The 23980-nt window shown below is 49.8% G+C and overlaps 2 protein-coding genes and 2 pseudogenes across 2 annotated transcripts; 3 read left to right on the top strand and 1 right to left on the bottom strand.

Moving 5' to 3' along the window:
• The first annotated feature begins 374 nt into the window (after positions 1-374).
• On the top strand, positions 375-3809 carry LOC121599666. Its single transcript, XM_041927650.1, is given in 6 exon segments — positions 375-766; positions 1032-2246; positions 2330-2487; positions 2647-2754; positions 2757-2848; positions 2922-3809. Coding segments are annotated over 6 exon segments (2691 nt in total). The 3' UTR covers positions 3648-3809.
• A 3531-nt stretch (positions 3810-7340) lies between these two features.
• Positions 7341-15948, top strand: LOC121598939 (inactive rhomboid protein 1-like). The gene is made up of 7 exons (XM_041926320.1): positions 7341-9010; positions 9098-11411; positions 12538-12765; positions 12834-13172; positions 13254-13508; positions 14592-14849; positions 14935-15948. The coding sequence occupies exons 1-7, from the start codon at positions 8514-8516 to the stop codon at positions 15442-15444; spliced, it is 4401 nt and encodes a 1466-aa protein (XP_041782254.1). The 5' UTR covers positions 7341-8513; the 3' UTR covers positions 15445-15948.
• Positions 15949-16290: 342 nt separating this feature from the next.
• LOC121598940 lies at positions 16291-19728 on the top strand (annotated as a pseudogene).
• Positions 19729-19782: 54 nt separating this feature from the next.
• The window catches only part of LOC121598941, a 66243-nt pseudogene continuing 62045 nt past the window's right edge, over positions 19783-23980 (bottom strand).

Raw genomic sequence — 23980 nt, forward strand, 5'->3', positions numbered from 1 at the left:
TGAGACATCGGTCGTTTCAGCGTTTGCCCAATTGTTCGATAATTGGGTGGCAAAGTGGTCGCGATAATTAATACCCACGGCTTTGTTTGGTAGGGGAGGGCATATAAAATGTCCAACGTTTGGTTGCAAAACTCGGTCATATTACTGGTGCAGTGAGGTGTGAAAATTTGGGGAAGAAATCCCTAACCGTACGTGAGAGCGTGTGCGTGTGAGTGTGGAAAATTATTTATACCCCACAGTCCCCAGTCCGTGTCCGTGTCGCGGTGGAAGCCAGTAACCGTTTTGGGGGAAGAAAAACACACACACACACACACACACACCCAGTGAGCAGTAAGTGGTGAGTGAAATAGAATCGTTTGGACGGACGGTGAAACATGGATGCGTCTAGCAGTGGGAGTGCAGTGCCGGTGGTGGCCCGCAGGCGTCGCCGGGCAGCGAGACAGCTGCGTGAATCGACGCCCGATCCGGCCCGCGACGGAAGCGTCGGCAGCCAGTCGAACTCGTGCGACGATCAGAGCGGGTCCGAGTCCCGCGGCCGCAGCACCGTGGAAAGCAGTCCATCCTCCTCGAAGAAGAGCTTGATCGAGCGGGCGATCGATTATGGCAACTCGCATCGGAATAAAATTCTGGCCCGCAAGGAGAAGAAGCTGTCCAGTGCGGTCGCACCGAGGAGTCGATCGGTGCCGCGCGACGAGGGCGATGTACCGAGCAGTCCGGAAATATTCTCACTACTAAGGCGGGCCAAGCGAAGTCTGTCGGGTGCACGGTAAGTGTTTGGCAGGTGGTTTTAGGTTTTGGCTAGCCAGATTTTTGAGGGATAATATTGGCCCAGCTGTTGATTGATGCCCGTTAGCCGAGCGTTACTGGGGAGCGTTACCCCGAAGCGACGGTTTAAAAATAGTTTCACAATACCGTCCATCGAAAAGTGGGATCAAATGAAGCCAAAAATAAGTGTGGAATTGATTGCATTTCTGGCATATGAGCGGTAACAATTCGTAGTTTTAGATACTCACTTTCAAACCCCTTTGCAGCAAACCCAAAACGGACGACTCGAGCGATGGTGGCCGCATCTCCGACACGGAGGTACGCAAGCGGCGCGAACGCATCGAACGCTTCCAGACCGAACGATCGCGCGAAAGCTCGGAAGGCAAAGCGGCCAACCCGCTGCAAGCCAATCTGCAACGCTTCAACGAAGAGCGGCGCAAATTCGAGCTGGAAAAGTTGAAATTCTTGCAGGAGAAGCGTGAGCTCGATCGGATGCGGCTGCGGCGGTTCGAGAAGTACCGCGAAGAAATGCTGGAAGAGCAAAGCCGCAAGCTGAAGGCAAAGCTGCAGGAAGAGCGTGCCAAGAGCATCGAAGCTACTCCGATGCCTCCGCTGGCACCATCCGTTGCCCATCGGGCTCGTACTCCAACACGACCGGCCGACAGTCTGTCGCCGACCGTTGCGAAGAAGAAGATACTGATCGTACCGAAGGCACGCTCATCTAGCCGATCGGCCTCGACAAGCGAAGATGAGGGTCGTTTGTCGTCCGATGAGGAGAAGAAGCAGACAGTTAGGCGTCGCTTTTCGCCGCGAAAGCCGAAGAGGACACGTTCTTCCAAGCTGGAGTCGATGGCGAGACGCACCCATCCGCGGACGGATGGGATCACTTCGCCCGAATCGGAGCTACCGTCAGACTTTCAGCCGGAAGAACCGGAGCCGGTGGTTCGAAATGATGCTCCGGAGGAGCCAAAACCAGAACCGGAAAGCGTACTCACACATCGACGAGTAGCTGGACAGGAGGGTGCAAAAGAGGAGCAGCAGTTGCTTGTGGAGAAACCAAAGAAGCAACCGCTTGAGGAGGAATCAAAACCTCAAGAAGTAAAGGAAACGGATGAGAAGGATATTGAAGCAGGCAAAGAGCTTACCCCTCAAGAAGATGGGCTTAAGATACGGCAGCGACGCAGGCCCCTTGTGCTGTACGTTGAGCAGCCCGGGGAGATCTTCAGCTGGCGACAGATCACGCAAGAGTGGTACGACATGTGGCAGGACTTCCTGGACGATCATCCGGAGGAGCTCGTCCGGATGAAGGTGCAGGTGAACCACTGCCTGTTTTACTTCGCAGTGATGGTATTGCTGTGTGGCGTCGGTGGCATCGCGTTCCGGTTGACCGAGGGTACGTTCGAGTCGCAGTACAAGTGTGGCGTGAAGCGCGTCAAGCGCGAGTTCATCGATCAGCTTTGGCTTTCCAGTCACAATCAGAGGTAAGCAAGGGGCCCTAAATATCCAAGCGATCTTTTTGTTTTCTGAGATTCACTAACTCCTTGTTGTACGACAAAAATTACAGGGAAGAGGACTGGAAGTTATCGGCACGCAACCGGTTGCGCAAGTTTGAGGAGGAGCTGCAGATCGCGTTCGAGGCGGGAATGAAAACGTACAGCGGCAACACGGCCTGGAACTTTGTGAACGGCGTCATCTACTCGCTTACGGTGGTGTCAACGATTGGTAATGGGAAATTCCAGAAGAATAACTTCCGAATTATAATCTTCAAATAAACATCTAAGAACTTCTATTACTTGAGATCTTTAATTTTTGAATCAAGAATTAATATCTGAGTCACTCTATTTCTAACCATAAAATGTGTCTTCTTAACTCTCTCGCCAGGATATGGACATATTTCACCGTCTACGACGACCGGCAGGGCGCTGACGATTCTATACGCGATCATCGGCATACCGATCTTTCTGATCGTGTTGGCCGACTTTGGCAAGCTCTTACGAGGGGCATCAAGTTCATGTGGGCCTACGTGCGACGGTTGTACTATACAGGCTCGGTTAAAAAGGTTCGCAAGACTGCGCAAGTTCAGGTGAGCTTAAAGCCGTTTAAGGAAAATCCCCAATGAAATGTTTACTAATACATCTATTCTTGTCTCTTTTTAGGAGGTAATGAAGGGCCTCAATGTCGTCTACGATATGGTCAGGCGACCGAGTGCCGATAACGAACTGCAGGGAGCAACAACCACGACAACCGTGGCCGCCCAACAACCCCAGCAATCCACACCGCCCCAACCCGTCCAAAGACCTCCGTCGGAAGCTCCAACGGCAGCCGCTTCCGGTACCGGCATCGAAGCCATCCCCGTGCCGGACACCCCAACTACCCCGGTGCCCGAAACGTTCGAAATCGACGACGAGTTCAATCTGCCCATCTCGGTCGCGATCGTCATACTGGTCGCGTACATGCTGTTCGGGGCGCAGATCTACTGTACGTGGGAAAACTGGAGCTTCTTCGAGGCGTTCTACTTTGTGTTCATCTCGATCTCGACGATCGGGTTCGGCGATTACGTGCCCCAGCACCCGATCTACATGATGTGCAGCATACTGTATCTGATCTTCGGCCTGGCCCTTACCTCCATGTGCATCAACGTGGTGCAGCTGAAGCTGAGCGACAGCTTCCGGCAGGCCAGTGCAAAGATCGGCGCAACGATTGGGCTGCAGATGGCGGAAGCGGCCTCCCAGCATCAGCACTCACCGGTGCACACACCGATCGAGCTGGCCGCAGTACACACCTCCACCCCTACCAGTGCGGTGAACGTGAGCCTGAAGGACACACCGACCTTACCGGCCCGACCGTCCAGCTCCGTACCAAAGCCAGACAAGAAGGAGTAATGAGGGAGAGCGGGTTATCTGTTATACGAAAACAGTACGCACAAGTACAATGCACCAAGAAATGGCACGAAACGGGATGAGGGGGGGGGGGTGGAGTGTGGGGAGCGGGTATGATCGACGGAAGCGCTCTTATTTATATTAGCTAGGACTATATAAACAAAGAAAAGAAAACTGCATTATTAAGTCAAACGGACGCGGGACCGATGCGGGAACCTGCCGCGCAGTGAAGATTGTTATTTAATGTTAAGCTTAAGGACGAACGTTAACAAGACGGACATTGTGTGCCCGGGGTTTTTTTTTGGGTCTAGAGGGTTGGGGTTGAATTTGAAAAGCGAAAGCCAAACAAAGAAGCAAAAAAAAGAATAAAAGATAAAAGATATACGCTACAAGCAAGGGGAGCTTCCAGCTTTGCTAGTTAAGCGCGTGTTTTAATTGCTCGGAATGATCGAAATAAATGCTACTCTATATTTTGAAAATTAAAATAACAAAAGGGTTTTTTTAAATAAGAATAGATTATTTTTGAAACGAAATAAAACTTTTACAGGGTCTATTTTCTTCTACTTCTACTTGTATGGATATGCCAGCCTATACTGGCTTCCAAGACTTATTCAGTGCCACTGTACCACGGAACCGTCCCGTCTTTTGACGTTTGTATTAAAAAATGGACCGAAATTGTGGATTTTCCTTGGGTTTATCTTAACCCGCACTAACGAAACGTTAAATGCCCTTTTAATAATTGTATCCCATGAGTCAACAGACAAAATTTGATACCTCTATCAGTCGAACTCTAACCGTGATGGCCAAATAAGTGAAACAACTTAAGTTCAGGAGTGTCCGCGATAAAAAACGACCCGTAGTGTCTAAAACGGACTCCGTGTGGCAGTGTGTGGACGTAGTATTAGCCTATTTCGGCATCTACAACATCTTGGCACTATTCGATAACAGTCAAAGCATCGAAATAAAGCCCAGATTCGAATGTTTGACGCTGCTGAGCGACTAAAAGCTTCAAATAATGCTGAAAATGAAAACCGAGGAAAAAGTAGCTACATCGCTGTAGCTCAATGCGATTGTTTCAGGCGAATTTCGGCGAAATTTCGATATGACGCCCAAGTCCGCGAATCCGTCCAACATCCCATAACTGCATCACATAATGCAAAAGCTCTATTCCAACAATTTTGTTGCGAAAACTGAGGGAGAATTGATAAAAATCGGAGTTAGACTATAAAACATGCCTATCCGCAAGTCTTCGACCGATATGGCGAAAATTCTGGATAACTGATAACTGGAAATTTAAATAATTACCTTTCAAAGGATGTTCATGAAAATAAATTCTATAGCTTAATTTTTTTTCTACAGCCAGCCAAAAAAAGTCAATTTTACAATGCAAACCTTACTAAATTGAAAATATTTTCCTTCACATTTTCGCATCGAAACAGATCAAACGTGCTACTTCTAGTTCAAGCCACTCGAGAAAGTGCGAAAAAGCTCCAAGATCAAGTGAAACTATTGTTTTGTTTTGTTGTAGCTTACTAAAAAAAGGGAGGTTCAGAAATGTTGCTTTTCAAGGAGTATTCACGTTTGTTCAAAAATATATAACATTTTCTCCACTCTAATAATAATATCGGCATTGTAAGGATTCATAAAATGCTTCATTACTTACTTACTTACTAATCCGGCGCTATTTCCGCTTACCGGTCTTGGCCTGCTTCCGCTCACGGTCTCGCGTCTTCGTCTGCCAATCCGTTATACCAGCTTTAATGGCAGACGCCTCCACAATTTAGGTCTACCACGCCCGCTCTGTCCTTGTGGACGGCCTACAGGTTGGTCGCGACAGGTTCTTTGAGATAAACTGATTTTCAGGCTGTAGAAAGATCGGTTGGCAGCCAGCATCCTAGCGCGCACCTCAGCTACCATTATGTTGTAGTTCCTGACCTTTGACCCATGACAGGTGATTTCAGGGATGAATTCAGAAGTGCGTTCACCTATCTGTATTGGTAGGTCCGCTGATGTTGCCACCATCATTTTGGTCTTTGTCTCGTTTATCTGTAATCCGAGGTTCTATGCCGCCTGCTCGATCCTTGGTAGGCTTCTGCTCATAGGAGAGCGCAGACCAATGATGTCTATATCATCAGCGTATGCCAGGATCTGGGTTGACTTATAGAAGATGGTTCCCGTAGTCTCCACCCTCGAGTCGCGGATGACCCTCTCTAGTGCCAGGTTGAATAGCAGACAGGCAAGCACATACACCTTCACATATAGGAGTTAGGATAGGAGTTTCCATACACCTTCACCTGGCAAGTGACGTTGGTAATAGTCATTCTAACTAGCCTTATCATTTGGCCGGGATTCCAAAAGAGCTCATAGCGTCGTACAGTTTAACCCTGGCTATGCTATCATATGCGGCTTTGAAGTCAAATAAGAGATGGTATGTGTTGTGTCTGTATTCAGCCATCTTCTCCAAGATCTGCCGCATGGTGAAGATCTGCTCAGTGGTTGATTTTCCGTTTCGGAATCTTCTTTGGTAGTTTCCGACTATCCCTTCGACGTCCGGGGCAAGGCGATCCTGAAGAATCAGAGAGAATATTTTATAGGCGGTATTCAACACCGTAATACCCCTGTAGTTGTTGCAGTCCAACCTATCTCCCTTCTTGTATATGGGGTAAATGAGTGCTTCATTACATAAAATTATTCGGGTGAATGTGCCAACTATTTGATATTAAAAGATAATGCCTATATTTTGCATTTACAATCTTTCTTATTAAGTGTTAATGTAACGGATGGTAAGACAAGTGGTTTGAAAGGAATTTTCACTTCATAGTTGATAGATATCACACAACCTCATGCCAGGGAGGAATAGGTTTTTCTTTAATAATTTGTTTGAAATAAGGCATTAATGTATTATGCAATATTATATTATAGGTATTCGAGAAATTGTATCAACTTTCTGGCTTAAAGTGAAACATCTCTGAGCTTATCAGTTTTACCTTTTATTCCAATAGTGAGGTGGTGGCATAGTTGATTTGAAATAAGATAGGTTGATTTGAAATGATTTTCATTTCATCTCAAACAAATACCACACTTTCTCAAACAAAGCCAAGATACATATGTTTAACATTATATTAACCTCATTCGAGAAAGAGTGTCTACTGCTTGAGATAAAGTAGAATGGCATTACTCCGTATTTTCCAGTTTAAAAAATTACCTAACCGACTTACTTGAGTATTTTTACAAGTAATGTGCATTTGACCTGTAATTCCGTATAAGAAAAAAGGCAATTCAATTGAAAGGCATATTTTAATTAAAACCCGTGTAACCCACAGATTTCACATGAAAACGGTTCAAACGGATATCTCTCATTCCTTCCAGGGGCACAGTTAACCACTTGTTTGTGCAATAACGGCGCCTCCATCGAACTTCCTGCCCGTCCCATCCTACCACCTACGAACAGAGGGACGCGAACAAACATTTTCCACGACCACCGTCCACCGAGTGGCCAATCCATTCTCTTGGAAATCGTAACGCGATACCCCCGCTGCAAAAGGAACCAACAACAGAAACAAAAAGAGAGAGAAACGGATAAGGATAAGACAGCCAACGGGCGCGCATGCGCACCGCGTGGAAAACAATCGCACACGCACACGCACAGCCGCGGCGTGGGGAAAATTTGTTGTGATTTTTTACAATCGCTCTCGCTCTCGGCCCATCACACGACGGCCCCCTTCAGTCAAACGTCGGCGCTGCCAACCGAGCGGCAGCAAAAATCGATACCTTTGATGTATTGTGTGTGCGTGGTGGAAAACTAAAAACGGGAGTACAGCGTTGTTCGTGCTTCGTGGGGCTGCTGAAACCGTGGTTGCTGCAAACGACACTACATTTGGACCCCATTTGCCCAGCACCCGTCGAAGTTGTGGTCAGTGGTGTGGTCCAAGGTACGGTGCAGCGCAAAAAAGCGAAATGAAGAACGGGTATGTGAGGCCGTAAGCCGTGGGGGATGCGCTTGTTCGCCAGTACGCAGAAAGGACCTTTCCGTTTTTGGATGGGCGTGTGTGAAACGACGGCAGGTTCGTGTGCGTGCGTGCGTGTCCGTGTGTGAAGGATTTTTCTGCTCCATCACTAGGCCCAACTCGGGCTAGAGTAGCAGGTCGTGCACGCGCATACACAAAAAAATTGGGAACCAAGGATAATATGGATCCCGACCGTCGTCCAGCAGCCGTGCAGTGCCCAACCATGTTCACCGTGTGTCGCCCGTGCCCGTTTGGGGTGTGTGTTTATTTTAGCAAACTCAGCCATTTTGGAATGTAATTAGCCGTCGCTAAACGCACAGAGGGAGGGCTGCCTACTACGATCGCACATTGAACGGGACGAAAAAGTGTTTTGTATGTGCGGTGAGCAGCAGGGGTGTGTGTGTGTATGTGAAAATCAACCAAGCCTTGATGGAGGCACTGCCTACTAGAATGCCGCAGGCGGCCAGCCAGGACGGCAGACGATAATGGGTAGTGTGGGGTAGGTGTCGGTGTGGGTGATGTCGTCAGGTGGTGTTTAGTGAAATTTTTCGTTAGCCAAATTTTGCGGTAACTTACCGTCGTCGTCGTCGCTTTAGGATAGCATAATTTACACGCCAGCTGTAGCGGGGGATCGATTTTTGTCGACCGCTTGTCTGCACAGCTGGCCATCCTCGAGCGTAAGCTGAAAACAAGGAGAAAGAAACGATATTAGAGCGAAGAAACGATAATAGAAGAAGGAGCAGGATCCTCCGATTCGCGAAAAAATCGCCCGTGATTGATACAAACCCGCTCAGAACCGGCCGCCACCAGGAGGAATTGATGCGCAAAAACAGGCACGACTGGCGAATCACACGGGCAAGGGATGAGCCGTAGCCGGCGGTCTTCGTTTGGCCACCAGCACTACCAGCAGCAGCAGCAGCAGCATCAGCAGTTTAGCATCACCTCCACCATCAACTATGACGATGGGCTGTGCGATGGCGGAAGCGGCCCGGGGCTGGTCCCACCCGGCGGCACCACGTCCTCGCCGTCGCGGTTTAGCGAGTCGTCCTACTCGAACCTGGGATCCCGCCTGACCGCGTACGTCGCCCAGGCTCCCCTCCACAGCTCCACCGTCGCCCCGTCATCGTCCACCGCTTCCTCGCTGCCCCAGCCCATCCATCCGGGCTCGTCCGCCTCTTCGGTTTCGTCCGTGGCCGATCGGTACGGGCCCGGGGAGGAGTCGCTGCGGCCGTGCTGCATCTCACCGGCTGCACCACCATCCGCCAGCGACCGTTACTCGACCAGTTCGGCCCCAAACTCCATCATGTATCCGGAAACGCGCAACGGACCGCACCATCGTTCGATGTCACCGGGATCGAGGTGAGACGTTTGACTGCACAAAAAAAATACACAATTTGAAAGATAAATTAACGTTTGCTTTTTCCCCTCTTTTCCCCTCCCTTCCAGAACACGTTATCCCGTGCCGGAGCGGTTCCGGGATCCACCGGCGTCAGCGCCTCCGCAGCAAAGCACCACCCAGCCCAAGCTGGACCAGTACGGCAACTATCTGATCGGCAACAATGCGCCGCTAATGACGAGCTCGGAAAGCTACAACTATCTCACCTCGACCGTGCACACGCCGGTGAAGCGCTACATTCCGACGCCGCCGCCCGCGGAGAACTTCTCGCACTGCGAGCCGGTCGGCGGTGGCGCCGGTGGTCTCGGTGCGAGCCTAATGGCCGGCCTGATGGCGTCCGGCGGGGGCATCAACATCATCAACGCTGCGCAAGCCGGTGCAGGTGGATCGCTGCTCAAATCGCTGCCGTACCGGTTGAAGGTGCCGAAATCGGCGGACCCGGCCGGCCTAGGGGAAGACGCGACGGATCATTACGCGACGCCACCGCGTGCCCGGCCCGTCGGGGGCAAGTGTCCGCAGCAGCCGATCTGTACGTTCGCCGGCCAGCCGGTGGTCGGTGGGACGCTCGGACGGCAATCGCTGCAGCCGGACTATGCGTTGCTCCGGGCGGCCACACCGGTCAGCATTATGAGCGAACCGATGGTGCTGGGCCATGCACCTTCGTCGGACGAGGAGCAGTGCTATCAGTGTAACAGCTTGCGGCAAGCGACCGGCGTCCACCAGACGACGCAAACATCCGGCCCGATCAGTCCGCAGCCACTGTCGATCTCGTCCGTGTCGATGTCGGATATGGAGCGGCAATCGCCCCTCAGCCCACCGTCGCTCGTATCGCACGCTTCGTACCCACACCATCATCATCATCATCATCATCACCATCATCACCATCAGCAGCAGCAACAGCATCAGCAGCAGCAGCAACACTACACTTTGACAACACCGGGAGATGACGGCCGGAACGCACAGCAATCGCTAATCATCGCACAATCGCACACACTGAACAGCTCGTGCAGCAACCCGTCGATCATTATCCAGTATCAGCATCAGCAACACATACAGGCGCATCAGCAGATCCAGCAGCAGCCGCTTTATCAGCAGCTGCAGCAGCTCCAGCAGCAACACGCTCAGCAGCAGCAACAGCAGCAGCAGCAGCATCATCACCAGCTACAGCTACAACACCAACAAGCACAGCAGCAAGCGCACCAGCAACAGGTTCAGCAGCAGCAGCAGCAGCAGCAGCAACAGCATCAACAACAGCAGCTGCTGCAGCACATGCACCTGCCCCGGCTGCAGCCCGACTCCACCCCGTCAACACTGCAGCGGAACGTGCAGGCGATCCGGCAGCAGCGGCTCACCCACAAGCAACGCATCAAGGAGTATCTGCGCCGCAGCACGTCCCAGTTTTTCGGCGTCGACCAGCTGCACGATGACTACGAGCAGCAGAAGTGGGAGGACCGGCAGAAGCGGTTCGCCATCCGGCGCTTCGGCTCGCTCAAGGACGAGCTGCCACCGAACGGACGCGGACCGTCCGAACCGAGCGCGGACGTCATGCACGACCACCTGACGCACAGCGACCGGCCGGACGTGCTGCCGGCCCAGAGCCAGGACGAGCCGGAAACGGAGCAGAACCGCCGGCAGCGCTTCAACCCGTACTATCGGCACGAGGGCGGCGAAGAGTTTCTGGTCGAGCGGAAACCGTCCGTGTCGCGCATGATGCTCAGCGGGCTGGTGTTTGTGGTGCAGAGCCTGCGGAACCGGGTGCCGCGCCGGCAGAAGCAGTGGTCCCGCAGCTTTGCCCCGGCGCACGTCGCCCTCAACAATGACGATAACGATATCTACGACGGGCTAACGCCGGTGCAGGAGGATGAGATGTTTTTCGATGTGCCGGCGGGTGGTGGTCAGAATGGTGCGGGCGGTGGCGTCCCGCCGACCCAGCAGGAGCAAGATCTGGCCGGTGCGCCAGTGCCGGACAATTCGCACCAGATCTACATGCTCGAGACGGACCGGGCGCTCGTGAGCAGCGGATGGCGGACGCGCACGGCCGAGGAGCAGCTGCATCTGCAGGACGTTGCGGCCGGGCGCAACAACGCCATGTTTCAGTTCTTCTACGGCCAGCGCATACCGGGCACGATACTGGAGAGCGTGCTGGACAACTCGAGACGTCCGCCGCGCCACTGCATCAAGCTGTTGCGGCCGAACGCGCTGGACGACCGGTACGACTACCGGCCGTACTTTACGTACTGGATCAACACGACGCAGATACTGGTGCTGCTGCTGACGCTGCTGTGCTACGGGGTCGGCCCGATCGGCATTGGGTTCGAGCAGAAGAGCAGCCAGGTGCTGGTCACTAGTCTGAGCTTGCAAACGGTACGTGTGATGGGCGATTTGGGTTTGGGATGTGCGTTGTAGTGATGTGCTCTTTGGAGCGCACCCACAAGTCCGATTCCGACTCCGGTGACTGTAAGTCCGATTCCGACTCCGGCAAAATCCGAACTACTAGTTCCTCCCGGAGTCGGAGTCGTCCGGAGTCGCTTGGAGTCGTTCGGAGTCGCTTGGAGTCGTTCGGAGTCGGAGTCGTTCGGAGTCGATCGAAGTCGTCCGGAGTCGTTCGGAGTCGTTCGGAGTCGTCCGGAGTCTCCCGGAGTCGTCCGAAGTCGTCCGGAATCGTCTAGAGTCTATCGGAGTCAACAGAAGCCGTGCGTTTAATGTCGTGATCAGGCATTTCAGTGTCGTCACTCGCGTTTATCACGCATGGTATACTGTAGTGATCGGCGGGTCTACCCGAACCTATCGAGTCGGAGCCATCCGTAAGCAACTCAGAGTCGTTCGGGTCGACCCGAAAGGTACAAGTAGGTTCAGTAGGTTCAACGACTCCGGTAGGTGCGAGAAAGCATAAGCGACTCCGACCCGTTGGAGCAGGGAGTTCGGGTCGGGTCGAGTCAACGTAGGTTCAATACCCGACCGAACTCGCTGCACCAACGGATCGGAGTGGCCCGAACTCGTTGAACCCGCGGGACGGATTTGATTCCGGCTCCCATTTGGCGCACCCGCTGCACCCATGGGTGGGAATCGATTCCGACTGGCTCGCACCCGACTCCGGGTCGGGTCGTGAAATGAATCGTATGACCCACCACTAGTATATAACCCTTTGTTTCGAAAGCCGATTCCGGACGTCTTCGATTCCAACTGATTCCGGCCAATTGGACGACTTTGAGCGTCTCGGAATGACTCCAAGTCCCAATAACTCTGGATGACTCCGGACGACTTTGAACGACTTTGAACGACTCTGGACGACTCTGGACGACTCTTGACAACTCCGAACGGCACTTTACGACTCCGCGATATTCCGAACGACTCCGAATATTGCAGAGCGGACATACCTTCCGGGGTCGATTCTGAATTTATCGGAGTCAGATCGCAGTCGACTCCGAATTTTTGCCAACTTCACCCATCACTAGCGTATTGTTTGCTAATGCGCCTCTTCGCTTCTCAGGTTCAACACTACGAGCCACGAAACATTTGGATTGGGCCGCGCCGGGACGACCTGGTCCATCTAGGGTCGAAGTACGCGCCCTGCATGCGCAGGGACGGCCGAATCATGGATCTCATATCGAAAACGCGCAAGCAGGAGCGCGAAACGGCCTGCTGCATACGCAACGATGATTCCGGCTGTGTGCAGAGCTCCCAGGCCGACTGCTCCGTGCGTGGACTGTGGCCTACGGTAAGACCCTGTGCCATTATTTGCTTCACCCATTTCTTCATTCAAAACGTCTCTTCCGCTTTCGGCAGACCATTTCAACGTGGAAAAAGTGGTCGCCGGGCGATTCCGGCCCTGGGGGGCGCATTTCCGGCAGCGTGTGCGGTCTCGACCCGAAGTACTGCGATGCGCCGGCCTCGATCGCACCGCACGAGTGGCCGGACGACATCACCAAGTGGCCTATCTGTCGGAAGAACAATCAGTTTACGCAACGCTTCCGCTTCAAGGATCACACTGCCGAGCACATGGTGTGCGAGGTGATCGGCCACCCGTGCTGCATGGGCATCTCGGGCGAGTGCCGCATCACGACGCGCGAGTACTGCGACTTTGTCCGGGGCTACTTTCACGACGAGGCGTCCCTCTGTTCACAGGTAGTTAGGGACATAGCGTCGCCGTCGGCGGCGGTGACAATGTGTCATCTTAACTGGATTGTTTTCTTCTTTGCTCGGTAGGTTTCCTGCTTGAACGATGTGTGCGGCATGTTTCCGTTCATCGTGACGGACCTGCCCGACCAGTTCTATCGGCTGTTCACGTCACTCTACATCCACGCCGGTATCGTTCATCTCATAATCACTGTTGCCTTTCAACACATTCTCCTCGCGGATCTGGAGCGTCTGTTGGGATCACTGCGAACGGCGATAGTTTACATTGGCTCGGGCATCGTCGGCAACCTGACCAGTGCCATCTTCGTGCCCTACAAGGCGGAGGTAATGCGGTCTCGGAAACACTGTTCATTCTAGTGGTGGAAGCTCGGAAGCGGACCTACCTGATACTGATGCCGTGTTCGGAACCAATTCCGGAGCCGATACCAATGCAGATATCGATTCCGGTGCCGATTCCGGAGCTGATTCCGATGCCAGATTCGATTCCGATTCCGAAGTCGATTCCGGTGTCGAATCCGGAACTGAATTTGATGCTGGAATCGATTCCGATTCTGGATTCGATTCCAGAGCCGATCCCGGAGTCCATTCCATTGTCGAATCCGGAGCAGATTCTGGAGCTACCTCCGAAGTCGATACCGGAGTCGATTCCAGAACCGTTTTCGAAGTTGACTCCGAAGCCGATTCCTGAGTTGTCTCTGGATCCGATTATGGTGCCTGATTCTGAATAAAGCTGATTCTGATGCTGGATTCGATTCCGATTCCGAAGTCGATTCCGATGTTAAATCCGGACCTGATTCCGACGCTATAATCGATTCCGATTCTGGAGTCGACTCCGAGGCCGATTCTGGAGTTAACTTCGAAGTCGATACCGGAGTAAATTCCGCAGACGATTCCGGAGTCGCCTCCGGTATCGATTCCGGAATCAGAATCGGATTCGATCTGGGAATCGCAATTTGCTCTGGTAACGGAATCAGGATTGACTCCAGAAATTGAATTAGCTCCGCAATGATAATCAGTTCTTGAACTGAAATAAGAAATATCAGAAGCGAAATCAGTCCGGGAATCTATATGAGAATGGATCGTTTACAAGTAGATTTTGATTCTTTGCTGCTATCAATGCGTAGCATCATTAGACCAAAACGCCTATTCTAGTATGGATATGCCTAAACCGGAACCAGATAGATTCCAGGGCAATTTTCGGAACCAATTCCGAAGCCGATTTCGGAACCAAATCTGGAGCCGATTTCGGAACTAATTCCGGAGCCGATTCCGCAATCGATTCAGGAAACTAATTCCGGAGCTACTATCCGGAATCGACTTCATTTTTCCCATCACTAGTGGATTCAATATGCTCACCCTGTTTTTTTTCTTCTTTCCCCAATTAACCCCCTGGGTCAATGGTCGCAGGTCGGTCCTTTACCATCACTGGCGGGCACGCTGTCCTCGCTGCTCGTGCTGCTCATACTCTGCCATTGGCGCAATCTGAAGAAACCACAGTACGCCATGCTGAAGATGCTCTTCCTCGGCTGCCTGCTGTTCGGTATGGGCACGTTACCATGGCAGCAGAACTTTACCGGCCTGCTATCGGGGCTGCTGTTCGGTACCACCTTCACGCTTGCGCTCACCCCATACCTCAGCTTCGCCAAGTACAGCCGAAAGGGCAAGGTAAAGTGCAAACCGATATGCCCTAAAAGCTTGAAGCGCATACTAAACTGACCCGAATTTGTCGGCATACTTATTTGTCTTCCAGATCAAGCTAGTGTGGAGCTGCTTCGCGCTGCATTTCGTGCTGTATGCGCTCATCTTTCTCGTGTTCTACCTGTTTCCGACCATCTTCTCGCTCAACTTCCTCGAGGGCAATCAGATCTCGAGCATCAACGACAACAACGGCATGCACGATCACTTCAATCCGTACGATACGTTCAACTACTTTAACGGTAAGCATGGGCTGGACGGTGGCGGCTCCTCGCACGGCGGCATGCTGCCGGGCGAGGGCGGCCGGGCCGGGGGCGATGTGGGCGGCGGTGGCGGACGCATTAAGGATTACGATCGCGGCGGAGGGAATCGATACGGCGGCAAGGACGGTGGCGGCGGAGGCGGTGGTGCTATTAGCATGTCGGGCGGCACGATCAAAGCCATTAATCCCAAATACAATAATATAAATAGTAACGGTAATCTTAACGCTAAATCCAATATGCATAGTTATAAGATGGTAGCTATATGTGAGAAGGGACAGTGCAATCCGCGTCCGAACGCATGACGTCGATGTGTTTTACCCACGGCGTACGGCCGCTCATCAATACGATTGATTTCCATTTTATTCATCCGTATCACACTTATTGTACCGTTATTTACCGAAAGGAAAAAAAGGCAAAAAAGGATAACAACACGCATATATACCGATATACTCCATATACCCTCCCTCCCCATAGTACACGCGAAGAGCAGTCAGTGAAAAGGAAAGCGAAAGGAAGTGACAGGGAGCGGAACGCAAAAAAGAAAACGCAAACAACCCCCGGAAATGTTTAGGAAAAATCGTCTCGAGGAGAAAACAGGGCATACGAGCCGATCATCAATATGTATTGTGCAATCTTGTCAGTGGAGCGCGGTGTAACGAACAAGGCGGATGGTTGCGAAAAACGTGCAGCACTGAGGGACTGAGTAGTGTACACGTGCGTGGTGAAGCTGACATGCATCTAAGTAAAACACAAACACACACACTCACAAAGTAACGAAAATTGAATGAAATATATAATGAAAAACGCATGGTGTTTCATTTCCATAGAAATGGTTTAGTTTAGTGGTCGTTTCAGCGATTATTTGGCAGCAAAATGAGAAAGAAAATGTCGAAACAGTGAATTTAAAAACATGTTTCGTGTAAAATATAGTTTGTGGGGCTTTTGAGGATTTTTTTTTGTGTAAATTTTTCCATGCAGCAGAACATTTGTTCTTGAATTTCATTTGCAACGGAACATTTGAATTTGCAGTACCAGCACGGTTGCTGGCTGCGTGCTCTCTGCCCCGTTCGAGACAGTACGCAGCCTAAAAAGGGGAATCATATGATAGCTGTCAAATGCGCCGGCATATGCGGTTTGTTGTGGTTGGATTGTTATTGTGCAAACAAACGGCGTTCGTTGCAAGCGTGTGCTGAAACGTGATTGCTTTTTTAGTCGGATTCAATATTACTTTACAGTATGGAAGTAAAAGTGAACAAAAAGAGTAAATCCTGCACCGAGGACGAATTGCTTTCCCTGTCCAAAGAGGTAAATAGATGTGGCTTTCTCATGCTGTAGTTAGTGGATGCTGCAAAAAGCACCTTGATTCCAGCGAGCTTCATTGGAATTGGGCGATAAGCGAAAATTCGGCTACATAATTCCCACACGCTTTTTGTGGGAATGTTCTTGCTTGGGAATCCCACCTCCTTGTTGACGAATCGGTCTTTCATTGCTACGCTAATTGTAAGATTGATAATGCTCAATGTGCGCTAATCACCATCATGAGCGAAACAGTAACAAAAAAGGCGCACAAACTCTCCTAAAATTAGTCTCATTATAATTCTGATAAGCTTTGTTTACACTCCGCTAGTTGACTATAAAAGAAGATTGGGATTGTCCGTTGTGGCACAGTATCATTCTGCAGTAGCAAAGCGATCGGCTCTAGCGCACCATGTTCGTTTACAAAATAATCCTGTGCTGTGTGTTGTTTGCATCAAGAAAAATCGCCTGCAACGGACGCAATGTAACAGCACCGCTCTTAAGTGGGCTGGCGTTTGAAATGCTTACGACAAAGCTAGAATATCTTCAAGACAAGTTGATCGAGATGGAATCTGCGGCGAAGAACGCCGACCGGCAGCTTTCCGGGGCTATTGATGAGCTGAGCAGGACGGTGCAGAATCATTTCAACAAAACGGAGCATACAGCAAACGCCAACCACGAACAGATGGGGCAAAAGATCCAGGCGTTGGCAACGAAAGCCGACCTTGCGTGGTTGAAGATCGATTCGGGCTTGTATCTTCGAAACTTTTCGCTTCGTTCGTGCAAAGAGGAACCATCAAAGCAATCGGGAAAGTACATCATGCAGGGCACCATATACGATGCACCGTTCCTGGGATATTGCGAACAGAGCAGCTTTGGAGGCGGATGGCTGGTGGTGCAGTACCGGTACGACGGAGCGTTAGACTTTTCCCGCGACTGGGCAGAGTATCGCAACGGGTTCGGAAGCACGGATGGAGAGTTCTGGCTCGGGTTGGAGCATCTGCATCAGCTGACGGCGACACGAAAGCATGAGCTGGTGGTCGAATTAAAGACTTCGATGGCAACTACGTGTACGCACGGTACGATGAGTTCGCGATCGACAGTGAGACGGGTCAATATCGGCTTATGAAGCTGGGATCGTACACAGGAACGGCGGGAGACGGCTTGAACTACCAAAGCGGTATGAAGTTTACGACAAAGGATCGGAAAAATGATCTTCACCCATTTCTAAACTGTGCAGTCCATCATACGGGTGGTTGGTGGTACAGAGACTGCGCTAAATCGAATCTTAACGGAGGCTACATGAAAGGAGAGACGCCGAAGGGAATGTTTTGGGTTCCGTACAAACCGTCCGGTCTGGCGTACTCAAGAATGTTGATTCGCGAAATATAACACCACTGCTGTGCACTGTATTAATAAAAGATGAGCCAAAGAGTCAATTTCAAGACGGATGCATAGATCTTCACGCAAAATGTGCTAATTTGTCATATGGGAAAGGAAAGAAAGGAAGCATTCCGTTGGGGTATAATGTTCTCGATTTCAAATACCAATAATCTTTAATTTTTTGACGTGTTTTCACCTTTTTGTATTTTATTACAGGAATTAATTGATAAAATCAAACAGCTGGAAGCACACAACACGCAGCTGAAAAGCATTGTGCAGAAAAACCTTCAATCACGCGACGAGACCGCCAATGGCAACGCGAAGAAGAAACACCGTCCGTTCGATTTCGCCAAATGCTTCAAGCGACACATTCTCCTTCGCTTTTACTATCTCGGCTGGGACTATCAGGGATTTGCTGCGCAGGAAGATTCGATCGAAACGATAGGTAAGTCATTTTTCTTACACGTTTCTTTATACTTAGTCAAATAAATATTTTATTTTATTTTTGTAGAGCATCACATGTTTGCTGCACTGAAAAAGGTTTGTCTGATCGAGAGCCGGGAAACCTCCAACTACAATCGCTGCGGCCGCACCGACAAAGGTGTGAGTGCGTTCCATCAGGTCATTAGTCTGGACGTTCGGTCAAAGTTTGCGCCGAGCTGCAGCTAGATGCGAGCAGCCTAACGACGGAGCTTGATTACTGTGCCATGCTGAACCGGGTGCTGCCGGAGGAAATACGCTGCCTCGCCTGGATGCCGATGGTAAATCCCGCCTACAGTGCCCGGTTCGACTGTCGCTCCCGTACGTATCGGTATTTCTTCCCCCGGGGCGATCTAAACATTACCGCAATGGAAGAAAGCGCTCGCTGTCTGGTGGGTGCGCACGATTTTCGCAACCTTTGCAAAATGGACGTTGGCAATGGGGTGGTTAGCTTTGTGCGAAGCATCGACGCAATCAGTATAAAACCATCGCAGCGGGATAGTGAGCGTGACGGTAGTAGCTACGATATGATGTACCTGGAGCTGCGAGGCAAAGCATTCCTGTGGCATCAGGTCCGTTGCATAATGGCGGTGCTGTTGCTGGTTGGACAGGGCAGGGAAGAGCCATCGGTGGTGAAAGATTGCTCGATGTAGAGCAGAATCCCTGCAAACCGCAGTACAGTATGGCGAGTGATGTGCCGCTCAATTTGTACGATTGTCAGTTCAATGAAAAGAGTGGCGAATCGAATGGAGAGGAGACGATGGAAGGAGAAAGAGATTTGAGCGATTGGATCTACAAAGAGGAAGATCTGCGACGCACAATTTCCGATTTACAGGGACTGTGGATGAAGCACAGTGTGAAGTATGTCAAGGACAGCAATGTAGCTGCAATTTTTCTTATTAATTCGTTTCTTTTCTTTTTTCAAGAACCACAATGATACGGGAAATGCTGAAAACGTTACACAGCATATGGAAGATCGCTTTGCAGGGGTTCCCCCAATCCGCGACCAATCGGCGCTGTTGACGCAGGGAGTGCGAAGCAAAGAGTACTGCCCGCTGCTTCAACGCCAGCGCTGTGGTAAGTGCGTGGGAAATTGTTTCACCATTTGATTTGCATTTTTGCACTAAATACCAAGGATTTTTCTTTCCTTCTCTCTGCTTTTCGCACAACAGAAAGTCTTGAGAACCGGATCGAACACTACGCCAAGAAGCGACGCATCGAGGTTAGCGTTAAATCAAACGACTGCAGCGCAAGCGGAAGCGACGAACCGGCGGCCGAGCACGTACGCACTGGCACCGATCGTAACAGCAATTTAGATCACGGCGTGTCGGGAATGGACAATTAGCACACAAGTGTTAGCGTGTGTGTGTGTGTGTATGAATGATTTTATTAACTTTACCAGGGATATATTTATGGGACCTTTTTTTTTTGTACAATCCAGCGTGGAGTGAGGAAATGAAATGAAAAAACCTTCCTAATCTATCTATTTCTACCGTGATTAGTGTCTATCTCACTCTCGCTGTCTCTCTCTATCTCTCTTCTAACACAAAACTCTGGTCCGATTCGGAGCAATTCGTTCCATCGTGTGAGACACGCAACACACGCACGCACGCGACAGCATTTGTCGGCGGCTTGCGATCCGCCCGCCCAAAACCGCGGCCAAGTACGTGCAAAATCAGTATGCCGTTCGTATGATCGGTGCCATCGAAGTGTGTGTATACGTTGTTGCGTAGGTTGAAATCTTAAAGATATAGTGGCCATCATGCACTCACTTTTAAAACAAGAAAAGAAAGAAAAAAACGCTCCGCCACAGCAGCAGCAGCACGGTCACACCAAGCACACTATACAAGAACAGGTGACTAGAATTGAAGTGGTCCGTGGGTGGAATAAATAAATAGACAGGCCCTGGTCCTGGTGTCGCTTTACACAGGCGCGGCATTTTGCTGCTCCCCTCTCCTCATTGAGCCTTGCAAACGCATTTTGCATTTTATTTTTTTGGTTGGGAGTTATGAGACGCGCTCCGTTGTGTGAGGGAAACAGCGTGCGATGAAATCTTAAGGTTCAGTTCGGTAGATTATCCACTGACTTGGCCCGGTGGTATCTACCAAAAAGAATAAAAAAAGGAGAAATATGAGGCATTAGGAAATCAATTTGAAGGTATTGAGGGTCGTCAAACGTCTTTTTACCTTCTGCGGGCCAGCTTGAGCACGACCGGTCCTTCCTTGACGTTTTTGAACAGTGCGATCGTCTCGCAGTGGCTCATACCCTGCACGGCGGCATCGTTGATGGACAGAATTTCATCACCTGTGAAGAGAAGCAACCAACAAGAGTAATTGCTGAAGGACAAACCCGTCAGGGAGTTGATTTGAGGCCGCCTCTTACCCGCCATTAACGTTCCATCGAGTGCGGCCTGCCCGCTTGGGAAGACGGTCTTCACGTAGATGCCCATATTGCCGCGCGGTGAATCCCGACCGCCGACAATGCTGAAGCCGAGCGATTTCATCCCGGTGCCTTTGTGGAACGTGACCGTTAGATAGGTGCACTTGTGTATTCCTTTGGGATAGAAAAAAAGCATTAAAATAAGAGGAATTCAATAGGGATTCTTCCCAACACTTACCCTCGATGTAAGACGAACCCTCCTCGTTGATCAGTATCCGTACGCCCGCCTCAAACTTTGTACCATCGAGCGTGCAGTCGAGCTCGTCGCGCGCCCCACTTACATTGCTCTCCGTCTTGGACCGTTGCAGTGGCACGCTTGCCTCCGCCTTACTCTCCACCACACCGTCATCCGACTTTAGCCGGATGCGCTGCACCGATCGTGGGATGTCTTCCTCACTCTTCAGTGCCTTCGCACCGCGATACGCCGATCCGATCGGAACGTTCCGCCGTATCGTGTCGGAAATCACCTGCACCAGACGGTCGGAGCGTGTCCTTCGGCGATGGACGCACGGGAACTGGCATTCCCATCGTCTGCCTCACCATTTGCCGTCAGGTGACGTATCGATTGATTAATGCTGCCGTGCGAAACGGGTCTGTACAGTGAGTAAAGCCCCGTCTCGTTCGAATCGATCCGATGCTTCGGCTGCCCGTGATCACCACCGTTCGGCAACAGCTCCTCATCACTGTCCTTTATCAGCCGCTTTGAACCGAGTATCTGTGAGTAACCGTTCTTCACCAGCGCCTCACACCGCTGCTTGCTTATCATTTGCCACTTTTCATCGTCACAGATGGTGTTCGAGATCGAGATGCGGTTCGCGTACACTGGCACATAGTCGGCCGGTGCGTAGATCGGTGTCAGCGGGAATGGTTTGGCTGGGCCGGCGGTGTTGCTGGGAGTGCTGGTGACGGCCGGCGCTTTGGATGACCGCGTCGGTGAGGACGACGATGATGAGGATGACGAAGAGGCTCCGGACGAGGAGGAGGAGCTGCCACCGATCGTGATCGCACCGGACGTGGCCGGCCGGGAATCGATCTTGATCTTTCGGTTGGCGTCAGAGTTGAACGTAGTTAACTCGTCATGTGCAATGACAAGGTCTACGACATTGTTGACAAATGTCGACAGGATACGCTGGACAGTGCTGGGAGACTGCAGGCCACGTAAATGATGCCCGTTTACGTTCACAATCTCGTCGCCGATGCGCAATCGGCCGTCTCTGCGAAAGGGCGAAAGGGGGAAATGAGTATCGAAACAAAAGCGTGACATTATGGGCGAAGTATTTGGTTTATGCATAAGTATCGTTTAATATGCAATGGCAACGATCACGTTTTGTGAGGTCCATTTTGTTAGGATGCGAGGATGTGTTTGTGAGTTGCAATATATGGCAAGTTTTGGAGGAATTCGTTAGCTTTAAATGGTTGATTAATTACGGCCATCTTCAGTGTACTGAATTAGTGATGTACGTACTGAGTCCAAATAAGTCTGAATGAGTGAGTGAGTAAATCGCAGTGCATGAATTAAATAATTCGTGAGTTGCATAACTCTTTCGAGAGTTAAACGTCGCTGAGTGATTGCACTCTCCGCGCCGATCTGTAGCTTACCCACAGCAAGTCAAATCATTTATGAGTAAAACGACGCTTTTAAGAGAGCACAGAACGATCAGTAACTCACCAACAACGAATTAAACCATTCATGAGTAACTAACCAATATCCATTTTAATCAGAGATGTCAAACTGTTGACCGGTTGAAGTCTTTGGGTGTGGCCCGGGACCGCTTGAGCCATCATTTATTTTGAATTTTTACGGACACCTGAACTAATTATAAGACCATCTATCTTCAGAAACCTTATCGGTGTTTTGCTCTATCAAAAAAAGATAAAAACTCAAAAAACTGTTCGAGTTATAGAACAAAAACCAAAAATGTGTATTTTGCTGAAATTGAGCAGTGAACTCCGGAACACATTGTTTTTGTTTAGTGGCATGGTTACAAAATTATTAAAAACTTTTTTTATCCCTTAAAATCCGTTTACGTTTTAGCTTCAAACTCATCAAAAATCGTAAATTTCAAAAATTAATTTTTCTTTTAATTTTAAGCAAACAATCAGGGTATTGTTTTGGGGAAAGTATCAGATTCTTTCGACACGGTTGCTGCTTAGAACATTATACCTGCTTCTGCAAAACGTTTATAAATAGTTGAAATCGAGACTGTCAGCACAAAGCACGAGTTACTTTTGATAGGATGCTACAAACTTGATTTCAAACTTTCCTGAGGCAGCAGTGACTAGACTAGACTGCAGGTGAGCAAATAGCTCTGAATTTAGTCGTCATAATAAAAGGGGATTTCTATGGCCATTGCCACACATTTTGAAATATCAGAGGCTTATGGCCAATTGAAAATAATTTCCTGCAAAACATCCTCTAGTGAAATGTTTCTTAAATTTAATAACTTAATTTTGCACCAAACGTTTCACTGTTGTAGCGTAACTATTATCCCAATAGAAATGAAAGGAACTGCTTGTATCATAGAATCACATATAAAAAGTAGGTTGCGGCCTGTGCCATTCTTTTTAGTAGCATTTTTGCCCGCAGGATCGAATGAGTTTGACTTCGCTTGTTTAAATCAATCGAGCAACTCTTTGAGAGTAAAACCTCGGTGAGTGATTAAGTGTTCAGTAGCTCACACACACAGCGAATTAACTCTCTTGTAAGTTGGCGCTGAACGACCAGTAGCTGACCAACGGTGAATTGAATCATTCGTGATTTAAGTAACTCTTTAGAGAGTTTATCCTCTCTTAAATGAATTTATTCATTTAGGAGCTGAATAACTCTATCGAGAGTTGAATCATGAAATAACTCATTGTGCCAATCAATAGTTAGCATCCACAACTAAATAATTCTAAAAAAGAAGATAAATAAGATGATAAGTGATTTAGATATTTGCAGTTACTAACAACTCGCTCACAGCAATGATATCATTGTTGAGTTGAAGAACTCTTTCGCGAACACTCAGAGCGATCACCAGTAACTAAAAAATTAAAATAACTCTTATGAGAGTTGAATCTTGCTGAGTGAAACTCACTCTACAGTAGTTTGTCATAATTCTCAACTCTTAACTCTTAAAGCGTGAGTTAAAGATTTAACTCGTCATCCTGACTCAAGTTCTTTTGGTTTAAATCGGCTTTGGTATTCTACTGGTTGCAATTGCATATTAAAAGTCATGTAATCGGAATTTAATGATCGCA

This window comes from Anopheles merus, chromosome 3L (genome assembly GCF_017562075.2).
Source record: "Anopheles merus strain MAF chromosome 3L, AmerM5.1, whole genome shotgun sequence".
NCBI classification, from domain to species: domain Eukaryota; kingdom Metazoa; phylum Arthropoda; class Insecta; order Diptera; family Culicidae; genus Anopheles; species Anopheles merus.